Source organism: Passer domesticus, chromosome 25 (genome assembly GCF_036417665.1).
Source record: "Passer domesticus isolate bPasDom1 chromosome 25, bPasDom1.hap1, whole genome shotgun sequence".
Taxonomy (NCBI): domain Eukaryota; kingdom Metazoa; phylum Chordata; class Aves; order Passeriformes; family Passeridae; genus Passer; species Passer domesticus.
In genome coordinates, this window is record NC_087498.1 from 476,051 (window position 1) to 495,551 (window position 19,501).

The 19,501-nt window shown below is 55.7% G+C and overlaps 3 protein-coding genes across 8 annotated transcripts in view; 2 read left to right on the plus strand and 1 right to left on the minus strand.

The window, feature by feature from the left end:
* Positions 1–15: 15 nt before the first annotated feature.
* Positions 16–10,395, plus strand: LOC135286256 (alpha-1,6-mannosyl-glycoprotein 4-beta-N-acetylglucosaminyltransferase-like). 4 transcript variants are annotated; one of them, XM_064399334.1, is made up of 5 exons: positions 16–984; positions 3,738–3,845; positions 7,395–7,518; positions 7,810–7,933; positions 8,853–10,395. In XM_064399334.1, exons 3-5 carry the CDS (start codon positions 7,414–7,416, stop codon positions 9,992–9,994), a joined length of 1,371 nt encoding a protein of 456 aa, XP_064255404.1. In that variant the 5' UTR covers positions 16–984; positions 3,738–3,845; positions 7,395–7,413; the 3' UTR covers positions 9,995–10,395. The 4 variants fall into 4 exon arrangements, with proteins under 4 accessions (XP_064255404.1, XP_064255406.1, XP_064255403.1 ...); XM_064399336.1 differs by lacking the exon at positions 3,738–3,845; XM_064399333.1 differs by lacking the exons at positions 16–984; positions 3,738–3,845 and adding an exon at positions 3,967–4,786.
* Positions 10,396–11,275: 880 nt separating this feature from the next.
* On the minus strand, positions 11,276–17,970 carry TMEM9 (transmembrane protein 9). Of its 2 annotated transcripts, none has more exons than XM_064399340.1 (6): positions 17,689–17,970; positions 15,329–15,430; positions 15,141–15,232; positions 14,614–14,722; positions 13,617–13,748; positions 11,276–12,347 (listed from the first exon to the last, which is right to left on the minus strand). In XM_064399340.1, exons 1-6 carry the CDS (start codon positions 17,953–17,955, stop codon positions 12,198–12,200), a joined length of 852 nt encoding a protein of 283 aa, XP_064255410.1. In that variant the 5' UTR covers positions 17,956–17,970; the 3' UTR covers positions 11,276–12,197. The 2 variants fall into 2 exon arrangements, with proteins under 2 accessions (XP_064255410.1, XP_064255411.1); XM_064399341.1 differs by lacking the exon at positions 17,689–17,970 and adding an exon at positions 15,523–17,362.
* The window catches only part of IGFN1 (immunoglobulin like and fibronectin type III domain containing 1), a 61,785-nt gene continuing 60,230 nt past the window's right edge, over positions 17,947–19,501 (plus strand). For both annotated transcript variants that reach the window (XM_064399328.1, XM_064399329.1), the window contains exon 1: positions 17,947–19,140. The gene's annotated coding sequence lies outside the window, so the exon portion shown is untranslated. The remainder of the gene's footprint in view (positions 19,141–19,501) is intronic.

Genomic DNA, 19,501 nt, shown 5'->3' on the forward strand with positions numbered 1-19,501 from the left:
CGTGCACAGTGTGATATTTCAGTGTCTGAGAAGCAGTGAGCAAGACAGCAGTGATCAACAATAATCTTAATTCCCAGCCCAGCAGATCCCAGTTTAAGGAAAGAAAGGCATAAATGATCAAACAAAGGAATTACTTGAAAGAGGAGTTGTAAGGCAAAAGACTTAAGTTCTCACACTGGTGTTTTTCTTTGAAAATAAGATCTAAACTTTTAAAACCAGAAGGTGTTTTTCAGAGAACATAAACAGGGAGGGAGAGGAGGGGACAAACTAAAATAACTGAAGCAGTGATGAAGGACTCGACTCTGTGTCTTTTCAAAGAGCAGTGTGGAAATATTCTCCATTGAAAGCCCCCAAGCAACCACTGATCTGGCTTTTGACTAAACAAATTATTTCTGTGAGGAAGAAGCAACCATGAAGCTTCCTGTGGTTCTGGGCTGACTGAGAAGTGAGGGGTGCAGGGGCTGGGCCTGTCAGAAGTGTGGTCTGACCAGAAGGAACCTGGCTGGAGGTTTAATTGAACACGTGGCTCCCTGGGAAGGTTCAGAGGAGGTGCTGCAGGGTAGGGGAGCAGCTGTGCAGATACAGACCCTGGACTGAACTTTGCTGCTTATCAGATATCAGCTCCTCAGTTCTGCACACCACATCTGGTTCCAAGCAGGAGGAGCAGTACTTGTCCTTGTAGAATGTTCAGTGAAGCTCACGAAGGAGAGGGAGTTCTGCCATCTCAGTTTGGACTCGGTGGTCTTTGAGCTCTCAGTGGGTCCCTTCCAGCTCAGAATATCCAGTGGTTCTGTGACCCCACATGACCCTGGTGTAGCTGATCAGAAGGAGTTTTCTTGCCACTCTGTAAATCACCACTAAGGGCATTGCCCTGACTTTGGATCTGTGTTGGAGGCTCTTTGTGTTGACCTCAAACACATTTGGGACAGCTTCTGCCTCACAGTTCCCCTTTCCACCACTGCTGAACTTCCATTGATGCCACAGGTAAGTTTTGAAGTTAAGTTGGTTTATTAGAGATAAAAGGCAAGAAAAATGTGCTATCCCTGTGCCCCTGGGGCTGCCATGATTGCAGAGCCTGGGCTGTGTTGTGGTTGTGGTGCAGGAGAGGCAGGACAGGGTTGGGGCTGGAGCTGTGTGTAAGGGCTGCAGGGGCTCCAACCCCAAGGAAGCTGCTCCAGGGCAGTGGGGGACAACAGTCTTTCTTTTGCTGTGGGGTTAAACACCACTGAAGATGGGGACAGGTGGTAAAGCTCAGGCAGTGAAATGTGGTCAGGCTGTAGTTGCTGGTTGTCTTGGAGGGGGGTGGCTTCTTACTCAGAGCCTGGTTCTGGCTGTGCTTCAGGCTGTTTCCTGCTGTGTTCCCTGAAAATTCCCTCATGATGGTGCCACGGCTATGTGCCTGGTGGTTGCTGTTTATGCAGGCTCTGGAGGGTGGGAGCAGAGGGGTTTGGTTCCTGGCTCAGGCTGATGGCAGGAGCATGGAGCAGGCTGGTGTCTGTCTGAGGCTGTGCCCTTACCTGTGGGGAGCTGCTCAGGCTGAGTGGGCTGGGAATGCTGCTCTGGCTTCTGTGCAGAGCTACAGAACAGCTCCTAGGGCTGTGTGTTCCTGCCATCTGGCAAAGCAGGAATACCTTCTGATCAGGCATATGGCAAATCCGGGGGGCAAAGGTGCTTGGCAGCTCCAGAATTCCCTGGCTGATCCCAGGCGGTGCAGCCGGAGCAGGCAGCACAGGCTGTGACAGCAGGAAGCAGGTGGATGGGATGTTTCCTGCTACCAACAGACTCGCTGGATTCAAATATGGATATTTGTATGGATACAGATGCCCCTAAGCCAGAGGTGCCTGGCCCCCTCCCAGGCCAGGCTTTTTGTAGACTGAAATGTATAAAATGTACAAGAACAATTCTCAGTCTTTTCCTTTACAAAGCTCCCACTGATCCTGGTGCTGGAGCTGTGCTGATCAGCAGTGTTGGCAGGGAATGGGAACCTGTTCTGATCCATGCTGGGAGGATGGGCAGTGGCAGGGATGCAGTGGAGGGGGGATTCTGCCTCTGTGTAGAGCTGCAGGTGTCCCCCTTGGTCCTTACCCAGAGCTTCAGATCCTGAACCCTGGGCTGAGGTTTGCTCAGTGAGGGAGTGACACCAAAGCTCAGCCCTGAGCAGGGGATTTCCACCCCAGCCCCTGAGCCCAACCTGTCTTGAAGCTTGATTGCCAAAAAAAAAAGTCCTCTTCAGTGTCCTCCAGGGTAGGATGCAGTGAGTGCACCGGCCGGAGTGGCTGTGCTTTGGTGCCACCCATTTCTGTAGGACACGGCTCAGAGGGGTCCTCGGTGGTGTGGAAATGGAGCCCCAGATCAGCATCATGGTGGCTCTCCCTGCTGTGTGAGGCCCCGTTCTACCTTTGCTTTGTCCTGCTCCTGAATAATGGAAGGGCTGTAAACAGATCCTGCCTGGCTCTCTGGTTTCCTAGGGGAGACAGGAAGACTTGGCCACCACCTTCACCCTGCTCCTGATCTTTGTCAGGGATCCAGTGTACAACAGGAGCTGAGCTGGGTAAGGTGAGGCCTGCAGGCTTGGGGAAAGGGGCTAGGTCCTTCTGTGTGTCCCCTTGTGCCTGTCCCATCCCAGTCCCTCCGCTCTGGCCTCAACTGGGAGAACTGGTCCTCCCTAGACCTCTGAGCTGGGTTTACCTGCACAGCCACAGAGCCCTCTCAGAGCAGACTTTGCACCTGGGGCTTGTCTTTCTTCTTCAGCTTATTATAAAAGCAAGCAAAAATGTGCCTTTTAGCCTCATTTCAGCCACCTCCCTGTTTTCCCAAGGTCAAATATTAAGGTAAGCAGAGCATGTTTGGGTTTGGGGCCAGCGGGAGGTTTGAGAGCAGCCTTTGGTGCCAGGCTCTGGTTGGTTCCTGGGCACTGGGGCTATGCTGTGGCACTCACAGGGTGGCAGGTGGAGGGACACTTTTTCAGCACCCAAAAACCATTTGGGGCTTGCTCCATAGCACAAAGCAGGGACTGGATGAACTGGCTCAGGCTGGCCTTGTGGCACTTGCTTTTGAGGGCGAGAGGACCCAGAATGTTTGCCTGGACACCAGGAGCTGTGTCCTAGCTGGATTCCTTTCCTGCTCCAGGTCCACTTCTGGATGTCCCTGAAGAGGGTCAAATCCTGCCCTAGCACTGCACCCTGAAGTAGCCTGTGGGGACCAGCAGGGAATTTGGTGGCTCTCCTGCTCCCCTTGGCAGTGCTGGCTGTTCTATTGGCAGGGTTGCTGCACCCCGAGCATTGGGGACCCAGGGCTGTGCTGGGTGTCACAGCCCTCCCCCTCTTCCTTTCTGCAGGGGCAGGAAGGACCAGATTTCCTTCCTGTGCAGGGGTGGGGGGTCAGGGGCAGCTGTGGTGAGAAAAGCCCTCCCCCTCCTGCAGCTGCCGCCAAGCCCACAGCCCTTCCCACCCTGGGCCACTGAGCAGCAAACTCTGCTGGGCTGCACCATCCCAGCTGCCTTGTCCCTGGAGTCTCCAGCCCCTGCGCAGGTGGGAATCCCAGACTGCCTTTGCTCCCGTGCAGGTGGGGTGTCCCCAGTGGGACAGAGCCACTGCCATCCCACCATAGGAATTTAAGGATTTAAACCCAAGCGATGTAGGAAAAGCAAAAGTCAGGAGATCCATGAGCCTGGGGATGTCTCTTCCGCCTTCCCAGCACCATCACCTGCTTCCTGCTCTGCCTTATCTCTCTCACAGAGGTGTTCCAAGCTCCATGTGCTCCCACGGGAGCAGCTGGGGCTGGAAGTTGTCATGGGGGATTTCTAGAAGATGGAGCCTGGCAAGACATGCGAGGTCTCTCTGAAGGTAGGAGAGGTCCAGGCCAGCAAGAAGGGGAAGGGGAAGGGAAGGAAGGGGAAGGGAAGGAAGTGGAAGGGGAAGGGGAAGGGAAGGAAGGGGAAGGGAAGGGGTTTCCGCTCCATTGGGCTGCTGTGGGAAGGAGCTGATCTGGTTGGGAGCTGGGGACAAGCAATGCCATTGATGATTCATGGATGCTCCAGAGCCATGTTCCTGCTCTGGGTCTGGAGGAGGGAAGCAGTGGGAGAAAAGGCTTTGAGCGTGGGGGAGCTGGGAACAAACTGGGCCCCATGTGGCCCACATTGGTTCACTGGGATCAGAAAGGGCTTCATTCCCAGCCCAGCTGTGATGCCCAATGCTCCAGTGAGGAGCTGGAGTGTGTGGGGAAGCTGTGGTGTCCTGGGGCTACATCCCGGGTGGGATCCAGGTTCTGCCCTGATCCAGGGTGCCAGACGTGCAGTTCTGGCTCTGCAGCCCCAGAGGTTTTTGCCACCTCATCACAAGAGCTGGAAAATAAATGGGCAAAAAGCTGTGCCAGTTCCGTGTCACCAGCTCCTGGCTCGGTGAAGCGTCAGGTTCGTGCCAGAGTTTGGGATGCTGGGGCTTGGCAAGAGCCCCCAGCGGGGGTTAGTGCTGCCCGGGGGACTGGAGCTGCCTGCGAGGATGCGGTCGGTGGGACACAGCTGATGCCATCCTGGGATGCCCGTCCGTGAGGCTGTCGAAGGTCCCACGGTGGGCTGGGGGCCCCTGGCCCGTCCCATGTGGGTCCGCGCCGACCTGGCCGGTTCCCCGAAGCTCCTGGGACTGAGGCCGCCGGCGGACGCTCCTCCTCTGCGGGAGGCAGGCAGGGACTCGGGGTGTGGCTTTACCGAGCAAGAGTCCAGAATCCGGCCAGCCTGGGGAAGTTGCGAGGGCCGAGCACTGTGGAGAGGCGAGGCTGCCGCCCACCCGTGAGTCTCTGCCCTCGGCGGGTGCGTGCAGAGCGGGGCTGGCCAGGAGCCATCTCCTGCTGCCATGGGAGCGGGTGCCTGGGCACCGGGGATGAGGGCAGGGGGCTGGGCTGGGGGTTCCCCAGCTGTCAGCGGTGGGGACAGGATCGGTGTAAGTGTCCCTCCCTGCAGGGACCTCCCTGTGCTGTGGGACACCTGAACTGACGAAAAGCTTTGGCCTCCGGAGCCGTGTGCTACTAGAGCAGGGTATTTCCCCTCCTTTGTCCCTGTGGGACGACCCCTGGAGCAGAGACACGTACATGGGGCCAGACCCTGGCCTGACTCCCAGGGGGCCCAGGAGCCCCCATCCCCCACAGTCCCGAGTGGCCGCAGTTTGCCCCTGGGGGCCGTTGTGCTGCCGCAATTTGCAGTGTCCCCCACCCATTTCTGGTGCTGGGTTCCATCCCAGCCCTTTCCAGCCCGGGGACCCTCAGGGCGCGGCACTGAGCTTTGCTGCAGGAGAGCTGGTGTTTACCCTGCTGGGTGACACAGCCTTTGTCTGTGCCTCAGTTTCCCCCAGCATGGAGAGGCACTCCTGCCAGTGGAAAGGGATGCTGGCTGGTCCCTTCTCCTTGTGCAACCAGCCCTGCTCTCCCCAGTGCCGGCGGAAGCAGCTGGAGCTGCCTGCACACGGGGAGGATCCTCGGAGCCTCGTGGGACTGAGGCTGGGAATGGATTGTTCCTTCCCCCTGCCCTGGACTGAGGCTGGGGAGGAGTTTGGCTCCACGCAAGTGGCTCTCAGCTCCTCCTGGCCAATGTCCCCACAGTGGGCTGGCTTTTGGGGACATCTGCAGTGGGGTGATGGTCTGTGGGGAAGGTGCATGAGGTGCTTGGAGCAGACTGTGGGGACAGGGATGCTCTCTGGAGGTGCTTTGAGCTGGAGCAGGAAGATGCTGCACCCCTGGTTGTGCCCACTTACGTGGGCTGCTTTGTTCCTCCATGGAGGCAGAAATCCAAAGTCCAATTAGGGGGCTAATTATGCGGCTGCACTCCTTACCTTCTGTTCTGTGCCAGTGACCCCTGTTCCCCATGGGTGAAGCTGCTCCTGTGAGAGCTGGGGGTGCTCAGCAGCATCTTGTTTTCCATGCAGGATGAACCGTTGGCAGCCAGACATTCCCCAGCAGCCAGAAAAACCTGTGGCCATCCAGAGTGGCCAAATGCCCAGCCTGGCATGTGGCCAGGTCTCACCCTTCCCAGCTCACCCGTGGCCCTGGTTGTAGATCCCCGAGGTCCAGGCTTGGAAATCCACCTCCAGGGTGGCATCAGGGTGTGATGTCCCTGTGGCTCAGACAGATCCCTAATGCTGCTCCCCCTGAGCTGGTGAGGTCCCCCATGTCTCCCGAGCTGTAAGGGATGGAGAGGCCACATTCTCTGCTGGGACCTGGGATTTTGAGAGAGATTTTGAGCAGCTCCAGGAGCCGCTTGTCTCTGCCGCGAGTCAGCCCTGCCCTGCCGGGGAGCGCGGCTCTCTGGCTCCGAGTGTTTGTCTCCGAGGGAGGAGCCGTGTCCCTGGGCGCGGCCAGTGCTCCAAGGGCGAAGTGCCTGCGGATCGGATCGGGGGCACCTGCTCGGCACCAGCCTCCTGGAGAGCTGACATCCCCTCCAGAGGACTCCTGGGCGCAAAAACAAGGGTTCTCCTTAAAATAAGCCCAGCTCACGCTTCAGGGCAGTGGCCCCAGAGGTGCTGTGCTCCAGTCTGTGGGGCCCGCGGGTGGGCTCAGAGCATCCCCTGCACAGCGGTGGTTGGGGCAGGAAAGTATTTAGGGCACTGTCCTAGGAAACCCAGCCTTGGTTTGGGAAGGCTTAGGAGGGCTTTTCCTCCACGTTTGCATTCAAAGCTGCTTTGACCAAGCCAAGTCACTGTAAACAGTTTGGATGGGGCTCAGGATGTCTGCCCCATCAAGCTGGGCCCTTGCCCAGGCTCAGCTGCTTCTCTTCCAATGTCATATTTATAATGGAAAAAACCCAGGCAAACACAGGAGTCTTTTAGCCTCCTGCCGCACCTCTGCTACAAAGTACAATATCTCAAGTTCACTGCAACTTGCTTGAAGGTGACACTGTCCCCTCAGGGACACTTTTCTTGCTGGGACAGGGCGAGCTGGTGCCTGCCTGGAGGAAGGTGGGGAGCTGCTTCCTCCTCACAGTGCTGGAAGAGCAGCCTGGGCCCATTTGAGACCTGACTGTTTCCCAGGGCTTGGTGACAAATCCTGGGGTGTTGGTGAGTGGTCATGGGGTGTCTCCATGACCCAAAAGTTTTTTTCTGAGGCCCTGTCCACTTGCATTTCTTCTGCTTCCAGCTCCGGGGTGCTGCTTGGGGTGTCCCAGGGCAGCTGAGGTGTCCTGGGGCTGGTTTTGTCCTGGTCAGATCGGGGTGTCCCTGTCCCTGCCTGCCCAAAGGGGACAGTGCACAAGTGTCCCCTGGTGCCCCATGGCTGCCCACAGGTGTGCACCTGTGGGTGCTTGGGGCAGGGGGACAGTCCCAGGGGTGTATCCGTGTGCTGTCCCACTGTCCTGTCCAGGGGGTGGTGGCTTTCCACAGGCTGTGCCCTGACATGTCCCCTCTCCCCAGGCCTCAGCCAGCAGGGGCCATGCGGTGCTCTCCAAAACGCTCCCTCACGGTTCTGCTCGCTGCCTCCTTCCTCCTCCTCCTCCTCCTCCATGCGGGCAGACGGCAGGAAGAGGATCCCCTGGAGGTGAGTCCCCAACCAGTGACTTCTCACTGGAGAGTCTAGTGGAGCATCCTCTATCCCTTCCTGCCCCACATGAACCCAAGCCTCAGCTCTGCCCTCTTCCCTGCTCCATGTCATCCTCAACCCCAAACTCTGCCTTCTCCTCTCCCTAGGGTTGCCCTGGGCAGCTGGACCCCGCTGAACCCAGGGAGGGCAGGACAGGGGCTCCCCTTTGCTTCTGGGTCCCCCTCCTGTCATCCCCCCTTGCTGCATGGTTCTCTGGGGTGTGATCTGTTGCCTGTCGCTCCCCTGCAGGACACGATCCTGCAGCTGCTGCAGCCGAAGGGCGCCCAGCACATCCTCAGGGACACAGCTGAGCTCTCTGCACTCCACAACATCTCCTACCAGCTCCTCGCTGGCTCTCCGGCTCCCCAAAAAAGTGAGTGGTTCTGGACCCTCTGGGTATGCACATCTGGGTGTGCACAGCTGCACATCCCAGCACGGACCTGCCCTCTTACTGCTGCTGGGGCAGGGAGGGGCTGTGTCCCGCCTTTTTTGGTGGGGACCTGCTCACAACCTCCACAGCCTTCACTGCTCGCTCTGGGGATGGAGGGAAGCTCCATGTGCTCCACGCAGGGTCCAAGTTGCTGCACCTTGGGACTGGGATGACCACAGGTGTTTTTGAGATCCCATCTCCCTGGGGTTGGGGTTCCAGTGGAGATGGTGAGCTGGACCACTGGGACAACCTCAGAGTGTGGGAGGAGTGGGCCAAGCTCTTGGGCAGGTGCACAAGAAGCAATTCCCATGCAAACCCTGTGGGAAGAAGCTCAGGGCAACCTGTGAGGCTGTGCTGGAACCAGCACAGGAATGGTGGTGTCCCAACCATCAGCACGAAAAGTTGAATCAAGGCAGCCACTGCTGGGCCACGGGGAGGACACAAGGTGCCTGATCCCAGTGTGGGTGCATCTCCATGAGGTGTGGAGTGGGGAATGCTTTCAGGATGTGCACCCATACCAACAGGCCGTTCCTGCTCTATGGACTCTCTCTCTGCACTGTTACTTGCCTGGGTTTCACTTTTTTAGGTGTTTTTCAGGAACATTTCTTCAGTGAGGCCCCTGCCTCCTCAATCTGCCTCTTGCTGCCATTTGGGCCAATTTTGGGCCCCTCCTGAGTCGCTGAAGGCTTCAGCTTCAGGAAGGAGCCACTGGCCTTAGACATGGGGTTACAAACAGCACTGACCCTGGAGGCTGGCCATGGGAAGAGGTTTTTGGAGTCCTTTTATTACGTCTTGAAGGGAAGAAGATATGGTGATCCCAGGTCACCCCTCTGCCTGTTCATGCCTTTCCTTTACCTTGCAGAATTCCTGGCAGTGGGAATGGCATCTGTGAAGAGGCCACGTGGTTTCTACCTGCTGGCCACGCTCCAGTCCCTCTTCAGCCAGTCTACAGAGGAGGAACTGCAGGAGATGGTGGTGGTGGTGCACCTGGCTGACACTGATCCTGGCTGGAACGCGCGTGTTGCCGCCACCATCGCCCAGAAGTTTGCTCGCCACATCCTCCTGGGCCGGCTCCTGCTCATCCATGCTCCCCCTGAATTCTACCCCACCCTGGAAGGCCTGAAGAGGAACTTCAACGATGCAGAGGAGCGGGTGAGGTTCCGCTCCAAGCAGAATGTGGACTATGCCTTCCTGCTCGCCTTCGCCGCCAACCTCTCCTCCTACTACCTGATGATTGAGGATGACGTGTGGAGCGCCAGGTCCTTCCTGACGGCCATCCGCAGGGCAGTGGCTTCCCAGGAGGGCTCCAACTGGGCCACCCTTGAATTCTCCAAGCTGGGCTACATTGGAAAGCTCTACCGCTCCAGTGACCTTCCTCGCCTGGCTCAATTCCTCCTCCTCTTCTACCAGGAGATGCCCTGTGACTGGCTGCTGGTCCACTTCCGCCAACTGCTCACTCAGAAGGACGTGATCCGCTTCAAGCCATCCCTCTTCCAGCACATGGGCTTTTATTCCTCCTTCCAGGGCACTGTCAACCGGCTGGAGGACGAGGATTTCCAAGCCGATGCCTTGGACCTCCCGGACAACCCGCCAGCATCCCTGTACACCAGCATGTCCATCTTTGAGAACTATGAGCCCCTCAAGGCCTACAGCTCGGCACAGGGATACTTTTGGGGCAAAGACCCAGCAGCTGGCAGTACTTTTTCCATCGTGTTCCAGCAGCCAGCCCGAGTCAGCCGTGTCCGGGTGCGCACGGGCTCCGTGGAGCGCCCAGGTGATTTCCTGCGCGCAGGGCTGCTGGAGCTGGGCCAGCGCCGGGACCGCAGCCGGGACTGCTCCTCCTACATCCCTGTGGGCTCCTTCAAGAAGGGGACCCTGGAGCAGCAGGGTCTGGAGAGGGTCCTGCCTGGGCCCGTGGAGTGCGTGAGGATCCGGGTGACGCAGGACCAGAGCGAGTGGCTCATCATCCAGAGCATCGACATCTGGACCACAGCAGGCACTTGAGCATAACACCTGTGGCAGGATGTCAAAGCTCCTGGATTTGGTTCCTTTATTTTTCACATTGCCTTTTTGGATAAGAAATTAAGTTATTGGCTCTCACTGGTCCATGTCTGTAGAGATGGAAACCACTAACGTGGGCTGTGGATGGGTCTAGGAGCAGGGCACATCAGAATGTACATGCTGGAGGATGCCCCAATGAGCCAGGAAGGGGGCACAGGAAGGGGAAGGGGCTTGGGAATTCAAGGCTGAGCAGCAGAAAACCTTTCCTCCCGAGGAGGATGATGTACAGGACAAAGCTGATCAGCTAATTAACAAACCAAATAATTAATCAGGCAGTGGTATTTTTTGGAGCCTCTCCACACCTTACTTGCTTTAAGTTTTCTAACCTTTTCCAAAACTCTTGATTTCTAACTCGCTCCTCTCTGAGCCCATTTCCTAGCTGCTCCTGGAAGGGTCAGGGGAAAGTCTGGGGGTGCTGCTCACCAAACCCTTCACCCTGCAGGCTCAGCAGGTTCATGGTAGCAACAAACTCCCACTGGTACCCGGCCATTTCCCGGTGCCCATCGGGGACGATGGCCACCAGATGGACCCATCGGCCCGGCCCCGGGCACCGCCTCCCACCGGCGCTCCTTGTTCCCGCCCTCGAAGGGAAAAAAAACAATTCCCAGGGACCTCACTTCGTGGTTTTGCGTTCACACGGAGCGAGAAGGACAGTCAAGATGGGGCTTCTAGAAAGGTGAGGAAGGCACAGAATTGGGCTCCAGGGAACAAAGATAAGCCAAGAAAAATGTGACCTTGGTATAATGTGAAGCTGCGGGTCCTTTTTAGCCCAGTGAGGTGCTGAAGGGTAACTGGGGTACATACAGGCTCCCAAAAGCTGTTTGGGCTTGTCTGGCAGGGTCAGCTTGGAGGGCTCAATGCTCCACTAGCAGCTGCAGGCCCCAGCACACAGGGCAGTGACTGGCATTTCTCCCAATTAGGCTTTTAGCAACAATTTCTCAGCTTCCTGCAAAGGAAGAATTCCAGTCTGCTCAGCATTCCCATGGGGGGTAGCCCAGAGAAATTAAGTCACTAACCTGTGCTAAGCAGGACTCTGGTCTACCCATGCTCCAAGCCTGGCTCTCCTGGGGCTGGACAGGGACAGTGCCAGGGACACTCCTGCAGCACCATAACCACAGCTCTGCTTTGAGGTGGTATGAGCTCACCGGCTGGGCACTGGCAGGCAGATGGAAAGCCTCAGACCTGCCATGATGGGGTTTTTCCCCTGAAAAAAAGCCACTCAGGTAGCAGATCTTTGCATTTAATATGGAGGTGCTAGACCATAAACTCCAAATGTTCTCAGTGGGATCAATACACACGCCAGAATCACTGCAGCTTCCTCCACGCAGCCCAAGCCCTGTCAGAGCTCTTGGAGTGTTCTGAGTGGCACAAGTGTCCACTTCCCAGGGCCCTGACAGGTGTTTCTAGTGCTCCAGGAGAGCCTGTGTCCCAGTTCTCTTGGACACAAATGCTGCTGTCCACTCTGGGAGAACACCAAGGGTCACCAGTATGGGTACAACTCAAGAGGTTTCACCCCAGGAAGTTTTTATCTACTGGTAAAGCACAAAAAGATTTTTACCTGTTGGACTCTTACTGATGTAGGTACTAACAGGTTTTGTGATATTCACATGCTCAGAAGCAAGCTGCAGTCTCAATTATGCTGGTGTAAACCTGGAAAGAATCCAGAGGTATGGAAATCTCTCCATTTACATCAGGATAAGCAGAAGCAGCAGTGCGCACTGGCAGAAACCCCCTCCCCTTTGTTCCTGTGCTGTTCCTGTGTGGCTCAGCACCACAATGCCCAAGGACCATCAGTGCACACTGGAGGAGGAGGTGGCTGCTGTATCCTGGAGAAACATAACATGACATAATTTATCCCACATCAAAATTCTCCCACTATTTTTATCCCAGGAGGACTGAGCCAGCTTGCAGCACTCTGTTCCCAGCCCCTGTCCCTGCTGGGGTGGGCTGATGGAGTCCTGTGTTCGGCCGAGCTCCACGGGGCAGCCAGAGCCCAGGGGCCAGCGTGGCTGGGCAGAGGAAGGGCAGGGGACACGACCAGAGAAGCCTTTGGGGCTGCTGCTCCCTCTAGAGACGGTGAATCAGGGAGGGCTGGAGGTTCCATTCCAACGCTGGGGTGTCCTGGTGCGGCAGGGCCCAGCAGGGCCTAGCTCAGCATCTTGTGCCGGTCGAACACCGTCTTCCTCTGCTCCTGCACCTGCCGCTTCCAGCGCTGCTGGGCCCCCTCCACCCGCTCCAGCACTGTGTTGGCCCTGGCGCCAGCCAGGGGGGGCACTGCGGCCAGGGAGTGAGCGTCCTGCAAGGAAAGGAATGTGGCTGGAGACCAGGCAATGCCCAGCCCGAGCACACAGGGAGGCAGCTGACTTGGAGAGAAACTGCACCTGAAAGAGCAGTTCAAGGTTTGAGTTGTTCTGATGAAAAACCTCCTTTTCAGAGCTCCTCAACATCAGCCCTCAAGTCCTTGCTCTTGGGGATCACTCACGACTCCAGATAAAAGTTCCCAGCAGAGGAACTGCACGAAGTGTAGAGCTCTGCTGGAAACCCATTCTTGGAGTCTACAAGGAGCCACAGTGCCAAGGTGAACCACATCCCCCCACTAAAACCAGGCTGACAATGGATGGAGATCCATTATGGCACAGGAACAAGGCCTATCCCAGAGGACTTAGTCCAGCGTACTGGAGTCAGATAAATGTCACTTAACACCAGGCATTTACCATGTGCACCTGGATCTGGATCTGAATTACTGCTGCAAACCCATGACTTTGGGATACAATGCATCTCCTCCTGCAGGACCTCCTTTTTCAGCAGAGGGAGGCAAGGGATAGACTGTGGACACTGGAGCAGCTGCTCCTCACATCCGAGTTTGAAGGAATTGGGCCAAATAGTTTATACTCACAACAAAGTACAAATAGGACAATCTAACTAAATGCTGCAACTGCATTAATTTTATGTAGCAAGAAATTTTTCCTCCCCCAAAACTGGTGTGTGACAGAGAGAAAGAGGGAGAGAGTGGCTCTTTCTTTGCTACTGGGTCTTAATCGTTTTGCCACGGTTTGTACACCAGCATCCCACAAAAAGATGGGGTTTCAGTGAAATTGTGCTCTGGGTGAACCGCAGCACAGGAGCATAAGGAACAGCAGTCTGGATACAACCCAAGGCCCAGCCCCAGAGCAGGCTCAAACAGCACCTCAAAGGCCACTGTTTTAAGTGTCTAGAAGATGTTTTAGCTGACACTTAAGCTCATCCTTCCCTGGAAGCTCAGCACCACAAAACTCCATCTGGGACACTGCACAAACAGGATCTGACTTTCTTCCCTCTAGATGGACAAACCAAATTCAGGCCAGCTGCTAGAAAGTCCCCTCTGCCTCTGAGGGCAAGACTTGCCTTGGGGTCGTTACACAGAACTCTGAACATTCCATGTGCTTCTGCATGATGTGCAGATATCTGAATGTTCACCTGTGTAAGTACCCCCAAAGCAGCAGTGCTGGTCCCTCAGTGGATCAGAGGAGACAAGCAGGAGGTCACTGTTTCCCTGTCCCCCATTCTGCACCCCCTGCCCCCTCACCTCGCTGTCCTCCTCATTGTGCAGGGGCTGGGTGTAGGGGTCTGGCTTGCGGATCAGGGGGTCCACGAGCACCAGGAAGGCCATGTAGAGCAGCAGGGCCCCCACCACCGACAGGTAGATGATGATGATCACCTGCAGTTGACGATAGTGCAGGGGGAAAGGATAAGCAGTGTAGATAAGAAGCACCACAGAGGTCAGGAAGGTTCTTTGCAGCTGCCTCTGATGTGTGATCTCTTGTTCTCATTTTGCTCACAAGAGTCTCTTGCTCTTGCCAGGAGGCCAAGGTTGTGCCATCACAGCACAAAGTGTGCTGACGCTCTCGCTGTGCCAACTGAGGGCATGTTCTGCACATAAGGGACAACAAGATGGGGCCCTGGTCAGAGGTGCTTGGCACTCTTGTCACACTTGTCCACATCCCCAGCAAGAAGACTGGGCTCCCACACAGCTCCTCACTACCAGAAATGCCCCTGCCTCAGACACGGAATCACAGAACTCACAGAATCCCTGAATCACTGAGTGAGGTTGGAGAACATGTCTGAGATCATGGAGTCCAACCTGTGAGCAATCCCCACCTTGTCACCCCACCCAGAGCACTCAGTGCCACATCCAGTTGTTCCTTGAGCACCTCCACAGACAGCGACTCCCTGGGCAGCCCCTTCCAGTATCCAACACCCTTTTTTTGTGAAGAAATTCTTCCTGGTGCAGCTTCAGACCACGTCTTCTTGTCCTGTCACTAGCTGCCTGGGAGAATAGGCCAACCCCCACCTGGCTACAGCCTTCTTTCAGAGAGTTGTAGAGTGAGCCCCTGGCACTGCCACCATGTACTCGCTGTGACAGTTTCCTTTCTTAAAGAAAACTTTCTGGGCTCTTCTCCAGGAACCGACCAGTGTGGCAGTGCCGGCGCTGCTGTGGCACGGCACAGCCAGTGACTGCAGTCACCCTGGGCTTGTGTGGCACAGCAGGGAGCAGGACCGGGCAGGGGCCTGAGCTCAGGTACCTTGATGGTGGTGGTGCTGCGCTCCTCGTACTTGCACTCGCAGAGCAGGCAGTAGGCCTCCACGTCATTCCCAGGCACTGGCATGGGCTCCACCACGTGCAGACAGTTGCTGCAGCACAAACCAACCACAATCAGCAGCAGCACAAGCTGAAAGCAGTGCTCTGTGCAAGGACACTGGGGTGACTTTGTGTCCCAGCTTTCCGGTCAGGCTGGTAAGACGGACCTGGTGTTAAGAGCTCCCCTCACAGCCTAGCTGCCCAAACTCCCTGGGATAGATTGTCCCAGCAGCTTTTGCAGAGATCCAGTCCAGGTGGAAAGGATTGGAGGGCACACCCTACATCTGCCAAGAGCAGTGGGTAAACATGTCATCCCAGATTCCTCAATTTCTGTTTTAAAAAATGCCCCTGGCCTAGGCTGAACACCAAAGCAGCTCCCTCTGCAAACATACAGGCAGGGAATCTGTTCTCAGCATCAGCTCCAGAGCTTGGCTGCCACGGACCGACCCCTGAGGCTGCTCACTCACTCACCAGTCCTTCTGGGACACATTCTTGTTGTAGATGTGCCCGCTGATGTTGCGATACGGGGGGCAGATGCACTTGCAGCGAATGTCCTCAGAGCTCTGCAGGACACAGGAGCCATGTGAAGGAGGGCACACAGCTCTGTCCCCTCACACCCCACTTCTGCCGTGCCCCACACATGGCTCGGTGTCACCCACCTTGCTGGCCTGTGCTGGGGGACACAGGACACAGCCCAGCAGCACCAGCAGCAGCATGGGGCTCACAGAGTTCCGGGAGCTCTGGGCAAACATCCTGGGAGCCTGAGGGAACAAAATTCACATCCAGGATAGAGCATCTCAGCTGAATGCAGCCACAATGAGGTAGTCAAGAGAATTTTTTTTGGCCCACTTGCCTCTGTTTTGCCCAGGAAGAAGAAATTTGTTCCTGAATCTCAGCTGATGCCAGCCAGAAACTTTCGGAAACAACATAGATCCCAACAACGCTCCTGTCAGAAGAGCTTCCACCCTGTACAGCCACACATCTAAACTACCCCAGCCCTGCAAAAATATTGCTGATTTCCTTACAACTGGACTTGCAGAAAACCTCCTGTCCATCTCTTACTACCCTGGAGCCCAGCTGCAGATATTTTGGTGCTGACAGTTTTGCTCACTAAAAGATGCAGAACTAGGTGCAAGGGTGACCTAAAGCAGTACACTGGGGCCTCCCTGCTGCTCTGCCATGAACAGCAAATCATTCATCTTCTGACACTCAAAGTCTTGCTGCTGAAGGGAATTTGTATTTTCCCGTCATGAGCTATGGGAAAGGGGTGGAATATTCCTAAGTATTCCAAAGCAATTCCTAAACCTCCTTTATCTCAAGATACCTGTTCAGTAAATCCTGATTTTAAAATTACTTTAAGCTGGTAGCTTGGTGAATTCATTAACGCCTTTTGCTACATATCACAGAATGGTCTGGGCTGGAAGGGACCCTAAAGATTATCTCCTTCCAGATAAAGTTGTTCCAGAGATGTGTGCTTCCATAAATCCATAAGAATATGAATTTATTCCCTGTGCCACAAAAGGCAAGCTTGCCTTGGTCAGACTGGCATTCACCCTCAGAGAGAAAAGGTGGAGCAGGTGTTGGGGGACCTTGGGACAGCAGGGAAGAGCTGTTTCAGCAGAGGAAGGGGAAGAGAATTTACACCGTCATTAATCAGCTCCCAGGTAATCCCACAGCTTACTCCAGGTACTTGTATTCCATCACCTGACCTGATTCCACTGGGATTTAAATCACTGCAATATTCCATTTCCTTTGCTTTATCTTATGTCAACACTTTAAATTCACATAATGGATTACAAATACCAAACTCCTTTCTTCTTTATCTAAACAAAACATCAGCAACTTCTAACAAGCTGCCAGACCTCCAAAATGCGTCCCAGTCCTGTCACCTCATCCCATCATTTATTAAGGTTTTGCACCACAGCTTCAAAAATCTCCTCAAACAATGATCCTTTCCAGGGAGACTCCCCTGTACATCAGGGGTTCAGATCTTCATCACGGATCTGGGGAACAGGACTGATCTAAGCTGCCCAGTGCACATTACCCATTTTAAGTGGGTCTGGACTTTTGTCTGAATTTTTAATACAGCAGTGGGGCATGTATCATTGCTGGGCATGCAATGCCCAACTCTCAGCTGAGCTCAGAATATCTGAACAACTCATAAATGTCACTTTTCATAATGGGAGGGGAAAACACATGATCTATTATACCATAAACAACAACTTAGAACCTGGGCAGAGTTCACGCACCATGAACTGCAGAACACCCTCAACCACATAAAGGATGATTAAGGCATATTTATCTCTAATTTATTTGACAGCAAAGGGACGCATGTACACATGCCTTAGAGCTATTTTTTCCAGACCATCAGCCCAGGCCACAGCAGCCATGCAGCCAAAACCAGCTGCATCTGGACCAAAACCCACCAGCGCAGTAAGCACAGCAGAGGGTGAGGTGAAGTTCTCGGGGGCTGTGAGTGTGATAGCTCCCAGGACGAACCCCCACCAAAGGCTGTCCAGAGCATGGCTGCACACAACCACCCGCTCTTCTCCCTGGGATTGCCCAGTAATCACCTCATCTTTAACCTCCCCATCCCGGGAAGTGCCCGAGGCCAGGCCGCACGGGGCTTGGAGCAGCCTGCTCTCGTGCTCCTTGCCCGTAGCAGGGCTTAGGGCTGGATGAGCTTTATGGTCCCTTCCCACCCAAACCATTCTGGGACGATTCTGTGAACATCACATGGAGCACTTCTAAGGCTCCAGCCCATTTCCCTCCCCGGACCTATGCTCGAACCACCCCCTACACCTACTGGGCCTACACCTACCGAGGGCCCGGATGCCCCCTCAGCCCGCCAGGGGCTTCCACCGCCCGGTCCCACCCGGGATGCCTCCGGCAGTGCAAGCCACCGCCGCCCCGCGAGCCCCGGGTCCTGCACGGTCCCGCCGCAGGTGTGGGGAGCGGAGCGGAGCAGGGCCCGACGCCCCTCAGCCCCCGGTCGTGCCCCCCCACAACTGCCCCTTACCTGCCCCTCGCTCCAGCCCGAGCGCAGCCCCGTCCTGCAGGCCCCGGCCAGGCCCGCCCCGCGTGCCCATTCGGCCATGGAGCGTGACGCCCAGTGACGGACAGCTCTGCTGGCCAATCGGAGGGCAGGCAGCGCCGCCGGTGCTGAGGGCGTCCCGCAGGGCTGAGGGACGCGCTGCTGTCGCCGGCCGTTGCCGTTGTCGGAGGAACCTTCGGCCGACGTGGCCCGCGCGGCTCCCGCCTGGCTTCCCGGGCAGCGCCTCCTCATCCTGCGGCTGAGACGCGGGATAGCCCCGCTCCTTCTCAGCCCCTTCTCACCTCACATCCCCGTTTTCCCCTTACACCCCCTTCTCCCCTCACACCCAGCTCTCCCCTCACGGTCCCATTCCCCCCTGATGGCCGCTCTCTTCCCTCACAGACCCCGTTCCCTCCCTCACACCCCGCTCTCCCCTCACGGCCCCGCTCTCCTGTCATGGCCTCTCTTCTCTCGCATTCTGCGTTTTCCCCTCACACCCCGTTCTCCCGTCATGGCTCTGCTCTCCCCTCACACCGACGGTGGTCCTGTGACTATCAGAGGGAAAAGCCCGGGCCGCAGTGGTGCCCTTGCTTCTCATTTTGGCTGATCTGTGGTGATAGATGATACCAGTGCTCCTTCAGTTTCAAAGGCTTTGGTCTTGCTACGAACCTCTTGTGTTTGAGACCTGTGACTCATTTTAAAAGCCTGTTCCTTGTGCCAAGAGGAACATTGTGCCTTTCCAAGGCCACAGTGTCTGGTGTTTGCCCAGAGAACGTTGCTCAGATGTGGTTCTTGTAGTACCTCGGGTGTGCCCCACTTTCTGTGTCTGCACTCTTCAGGTGTGCAAATACCCCAAGCCTTGGCTTTGCTCTGGTGGCAGCTCCCAGGAGGTTCCATTTGGAGCTGGAGGGATGGAGGGTGTCAGGAAAATTCCACAAACGCCAGAAGTTTATGTCCAAAAAGGAGAGAGAGGAGTCCTGCAACTTCATTCGAATAAAGGGAGAAAGTCCACCGGGTCACACACCCACGGAACTTTCTCTCCCGAATTTTGGGGAGCACAGCCTTCTTTTATCCCAAACTCCCGGCCCCATGTTGCCTCTTCCTTTCCCCATTGGCCGAGGTACTAGGAAGGTACAGCCTTCCCGAACCACCTACCACATGAACCCCTTTGAACTCATTGTTTTACCCCAAAGTTCAGGCTTGTGAAGCCACTTGTCTGTTTCAGGATCCAGGCTGTCTGGACTGCAACAAACCTGCTGCCGATACATTAAGACCCATTTCAAAGACGTTAACACTCATACCTTCACCCATCAAATTGTTCACAAAGACATTAGCTTTCCTCTCAAGGGGCTTCCTGCTTCTCTGGCACTTTGCTGCATTACCTGGTGCAGATTTACCTGGTGCTGCTGGATAAAGTCAGGACCTAATTTTTTTCAGGTAAAAAATATCCCTTGATGGAAAAAGAAGAGACCCAAACCCCTGGTTTAACTTCTAGAAATAGAATCACAAAATCAAATAGTTTTGGAAAGACCCCTGAGATCGTCATGTCCAACCTATGCCTGACCCCCACCTTGTCATCCAGTCCAGAGCACTCAATGCCATGGCCAGGCGTTCCTTGGATACCACCAGGAATGAGGACTCCACCACCTGGAGTCCCTGGGCAGTCCCTTCCAATGCCTGACCACCCTTTCCATGCAGAAATTCCTCTGAATGTCCAACCTGAACCTTTCCTGGTACACCTTCATGCCATTTCCTCCTGTCCTGTCCCTGTTCCCTGGGAGCAGAAGAGGCCAACCCC

Bases quoted from the DNA above. Each gene is read 5' to 3' on its own strand.
- LOC135286256 (XM_064399333.1), top strand. From the start codon at position 4,536: ATGCCCGTCCGTGAGGCTGTCGAAGGTCCCACGGTGGGCTGGGGGCCC. The intron at 7,519-7,809 runs GTGAGTCCCCAA...GCTCCCCTGCAG, and splicing joins AGGAAGAGGATCCCCTGGAG to GACACGATCCTGCAGCTGCT. The intron at 7,934-8,852 runs GTGAGTGGTTCT...TTTACCTTGCAG, and splicing joins CTCTCCGGCTCCCCAAAAAA to AATTCCTGGCAGTGGGAATG.
- TMEM9 (XM_064399340.1), bottom strand. From the start codon at position 17,955: ATGAGGAGGCGCTGCCCGGGAAGCCAGGCGGGAGCCGCGCGGGCCACG. The intron at 15,431-17,688 runs GTAAGGGGCAGT...TTGTTCCCTCAG, and splicing joins CGGGCTGGAGCGAGGGGCAG to GCTCCCAGGATGTTTGCCCA. The intron at 14,723-15,140 runs GTGAGTGAGTGA...TTTGTGCTGCAG, and splicing joins AATGTGTCCCAGAAGGACTG to CAACTGTCTGCACGTGGTGG.